Raw genomic sequence first — 4451 nt, forward strand, 5'->3', positions numbered from 1 at the left:
AAGTTGATAAAATTTTTGGTGCGCTCAATATTGTGCAATTATATGAATGGGAAGGGAACGGGAGTTGGTGCAATGAAATAAAAGTGGAGAGTTCAATTTCACAAATGGAGGGAAAAGGCAGCAGGAACCGGTGAAATGAAATAAAACTAGAGTGTTCCAATTTTAATGAAAATTATGGATGGAAAATAGGCCGAATTGGTAAAATGTATTGAAAGCGGAGAGTTTCAATTTTTCCGAGATTTTATGGAGGAAAATAAAAAAGAAATGGATGCAATTTTATTATGAAGATACTAAAAATATTTAAATTCATTTTGCTTCACATGGAGTATGTGACCTTAATCCATATTGGTATGTATTACTAAGTTAGATTTCTATTGTTGATAATATCTAAGTAGAGATTGTGATCTTGTACAATCATGATAAATTAATAAACTATTAGATGGGCGAGAAAGATAGGTCACGAAGAAAGTATGATTGTTATGCGAAGATTTCAATATATTGATTATATTCAATATTTTCAATTAATCTCCCACTGGAAATAGTATTAATTGCAAATGTGGAGTATCAATATTTGCAACTAATAAAATACTATAGTATTAATTGGAAATATTATAGTATTATAATATTTATAAATTTAATTGCATATATGGTAGTATTAATATTTGCAGTTAATCTCCCTCTGAAAAAATACTACAGTATTAATTGCAAATATTATAGTATTATCTATTTATAACTTTAACTGCAAATGTGGTATGTACTATTAATATTTTTCTTAAAATAATATAATATTTAATTGGTTAAGATCAAATTATAAAATAAATAAATAAAACATAAATTGCTGCAAAAATGATATTAATATTTGCAAATATTATATTATTAATTGCAAATATGATATAATTAATGTCAGAAAGTCTATATAACTTTTTAATCAATCTTCTCCGATTAACCATATCGCTCATATCGCTGCTTTTAAGAAAAGAAGGACATACCACGTTTGTTTGATGATGTCGAATTTTTTTGGCTTAACATGCTGGTTACTCATACTAATGATGATCATCAATGAAGAATTAGTTGAAGGAAGAATGACCCTAAATGCGATCAACAAAGCAATAATAAAAACTATTAAGGTGAAGTATTGTATTTACATGCATTACTGTGTATATAGTTAATCCCATTTTATGGATGTACTGATTTTTATTTTGCAGAATTAATCTTATGTTTATGGATGTATTTATTTTTATTTTGCAGGTGGAAAATAATGAGATCATCGATTGTTATGATATATACGGACAACCTAGTCTTAATCATCCTTTACTTCATAATCACATAATACAGGTTTAGTGTAGATACATACTTTTCCTGATAATATCTATATATGTTTTTATTATAATTCTTACGAAATTATCTTATTTTTATTGTTATGATACAGGAGAAACCAAATTCGTACCCGAAAGAAATGAAATCAAATAATTTCAGGACACTTCAACTTACACAAACTTGGCATAAATATGGATCATGTCCGGAAGGAACTATCCCTATACGGAGAAAAGGAAAAAATTATAATCCAATAATTTTGCATAAACATGATCATCCAAAATTATCACCTTATAGAACTCTTAATGCATCAGACCTTCTAAAAAGCCATGAGGTACACATAATCACATACCATATATTGTTATATTAGTTTACTTTACTTGACCCACTATACATGTATGTATATAATAATCGAAACGTTTTTTGTTCAGTACGCGATAATCGAGGTGAATGGAAATTTTCTTGGAGCACATGCAAAAATAAATATTTGGAAACCGGTTATGGAAACATCAACTGAAATAAGTGTATCCCAAATTTGGGTTACAGCCGGTGATGTTGAAGTAAAAAATACTATTGAAGCCGGATGGATCGTAAGTTATACGCCAAAATTTATATACAAGCAAATTTATATCCTCTTATCTGGCACCAATGAATTTTATCTTGGTTTTTGATTAGGTGAACCAACACATATATGGCGACGACCAACCTAGATTTTTTATATATTGGACGGTAAGTATTATTGCGCTTTTCGTTGTACGGAATGTCCTCTTGACGAGGACATCTTAAAAGGCCATATATTATTGTTTGATATTATTTTCTCAAGAAGACCAATCCAATTGACAATGTTTTTTAGAAGGACGGATACGAGACTACAGGTTGCTACGACCTCCTATGTGATGGTTTTGTGCAGACATCATCAGATTTCTGCCTTGGTGGCAGTTTCACCGAGGTATCTACTTTCAATGGTATCCAAAAAGATGTCACCTTCAGTATTCACAAGGTAAGAAAATACAAGCAATCAAATTTTATACTCATTACCAACTTTGGTCTATATATAATGTTCAATAATTTGACAGGACCAAATTGGTGGACAATGGTGGGTCCAAGTACAAGGTAATCCGATTGGATATTATCCTAGTTCTCTCTTCACAAAATTATCAATGACATCAACCACAATACATTTTGGTGGAGAAATATCGAATCATAAAAGTAAAGGACGACATACTTCGACACAAATGGGTAGCGGTCATTTCCCTTCAGAAGGTAGATTGAAAACATCGAGTTATTTTAATTGGGTTCAAGTAGTTGATGAAAACAACGTGACCAAAGATCCTGAAAATGTGAAGACAATGGTTACAAATCAAGACTGCTACGGCTTGGAAATAGACAACAACCACCATGATACCAATGGATACGGTTTTTACTATGGAGGCCCCGGTTATAATGATAAATGTCCATGATAAGTAAGTTTTAAAAGAAGTTTCGTATTTAAAAAATTTGGTACATGTAGAATGGATGATGGTTGAATAAATTATATTGAGGTGATCTATAACCGCTATTATGTGTAGACTCTTTTGTCTCAATTTCTAATTTTTTTTCTTTTATTTAGGGTGTTCCTTTATCTACGTCATAGAAATACTAACGGTACCCATTTATCTGTGTACCTTTTGATTATATCTTCCTATTCCATCAAAAACTTATATTTTTTGTACCCCGAAAACCTTTAATTCATTATTCAGCTCAAATATTTTGAAAAACAGAAAAAAAAAATTGACCGTCTATCTTCTAAACAGTGGCACTAGGGTTCTTGGAGTAGAGAATCATCATTTAAAAAGCCCATATCATAGAAACCTTTTTCGTTTTTGTTTTTGATTGATCAAACAGTGGCTAAGTCCTCTTCCCATATCAATTTTGGACTGAAAAAAAGAAATTGTTATTCTTATTGTTATATATCTTGAGATCATTGATTGTTTAAGAAACCTATGAATCAAGAAAAAACATAGAGAGGGCACTCTATTCTAGTTGTGTAGTCTTAGTTCTGCGGTCTAGAATTGGACAACTCTGATAACTAGTTATCTTGTACTGTGTCATGTATTCATAACTGGTGATTCCACGATATTTATTTATTTTGATATAGTACCATTTTCATATATACCCGTAACCATCATTTTAAAACTCATCAAGTCAACTCCTACATAAGATCAATTTTCTCATCAAAACAATAGTAATAATGAGTAGTTTCAATTTCCGTAAGGATTTCAAGGATGTGCAACAATTAATCTTCACAAAAAACAGAAACATATTGGAATGTTGTGCATCGTCTTCCTTAGACAATCAGAATATGCTTCAATCTATGGATTTTCTATATATGCTAATAATTCAAAAATTAAGTTGCCTAGGTCGATTCTAAGTTCTTCCCTAATATCGTCCCCGATTTAATTATAATTTTTTATTCTTTTGGAAAGAAAATATTTGATTGATTTTCATCATTGGTATATATAAAGGGAAGTTATTTTTCCTTCTTTTGGCGGTTTAATAGTTAGAGGTACGAATATAACAAAATTCAAATAGTTCTAGAATTTTTATGTTTACTAAATTGTAACTAACAAAATTAACTAGTGGGGATACTGTTAGCGTTTTTTTGGGGTATATAAAGGAATGCCCTTTATTTAAGTTTGGCTTTATACCATATTATATTCGGTTGAATCTCTTATATTATCCAGTTGTTAAGTAAAAGTTTGTTCTTTTTTCTTTGTTGTTATGTTTAAGAATCCCGATAACAAATTATGTTACCATTATACCGGAAAGATTAAACTACACCAAATGTTAACACACGACATGGGCTATTTCACACCATTTTAAGCTGGGGTATTAGATGATTTATAAGAGTTTGACTTCCTACTTTATTTTCTGTTAATGTCAAAATAGATTCTAAAAACTCCATGTTTTGTTTATGTTGTCGATGTCATCATTGGTCAACAGTTAAGATTAATTTGAATCCATGACGTACAATAAAATTTTAATTGATACACGCTTGGAAGCTTCAAAGTAAAATATCTTTTTTTATCCGTGACATACAATAAAATTTTCAAGAGTTCGGAATCTTCCTTGTAATCAAGCTACACTGCGACGACTTT

At 30.3% G+C, this 4451-nt stretch overlaps 1 protein-coding gene across 1 annotated transcript; it reads left to right on the forward strand.

The window, feature by feature from the left end:
* The first annotated feature begins 998 nt into the window (after positions 1–998).
* On the forward strand, positions 999–2774 carry LOC113358481. The gene is made up of 7 exons (XM_026602074.1): positions 999–1127; positions 1249–1335; positions 1430–1648; positions 1746–1904; positions 1990–2043; positions 2168–2314; positions 2391–2774. Exons 1-7 carry the CDS (start codon positions 1002–1004, stop codon positions 2772–2774), a joined length of 1176 nt encoding a protein of 391 aa, XP_026457859.1. The 5' UTR covers positions 999–1001.
* Positions 2775–4451: the final 1677 nt, after the last annotated feature.

Source organism: Papaver somniferum, chromosome 1, assembly GCF_003573695.1.
Source record: "Papaver somniferum cultivar HN1 chromosome 1, ASM357369v1, whole genome shotgun sequence".
Classification (NCBI taxonomy): Eukaryota; Viridiplantae; Streptophyta; class Magnoliopsida; order Ranunculales; family Papaveraceae; genus Papaver; species Papaver somniferum.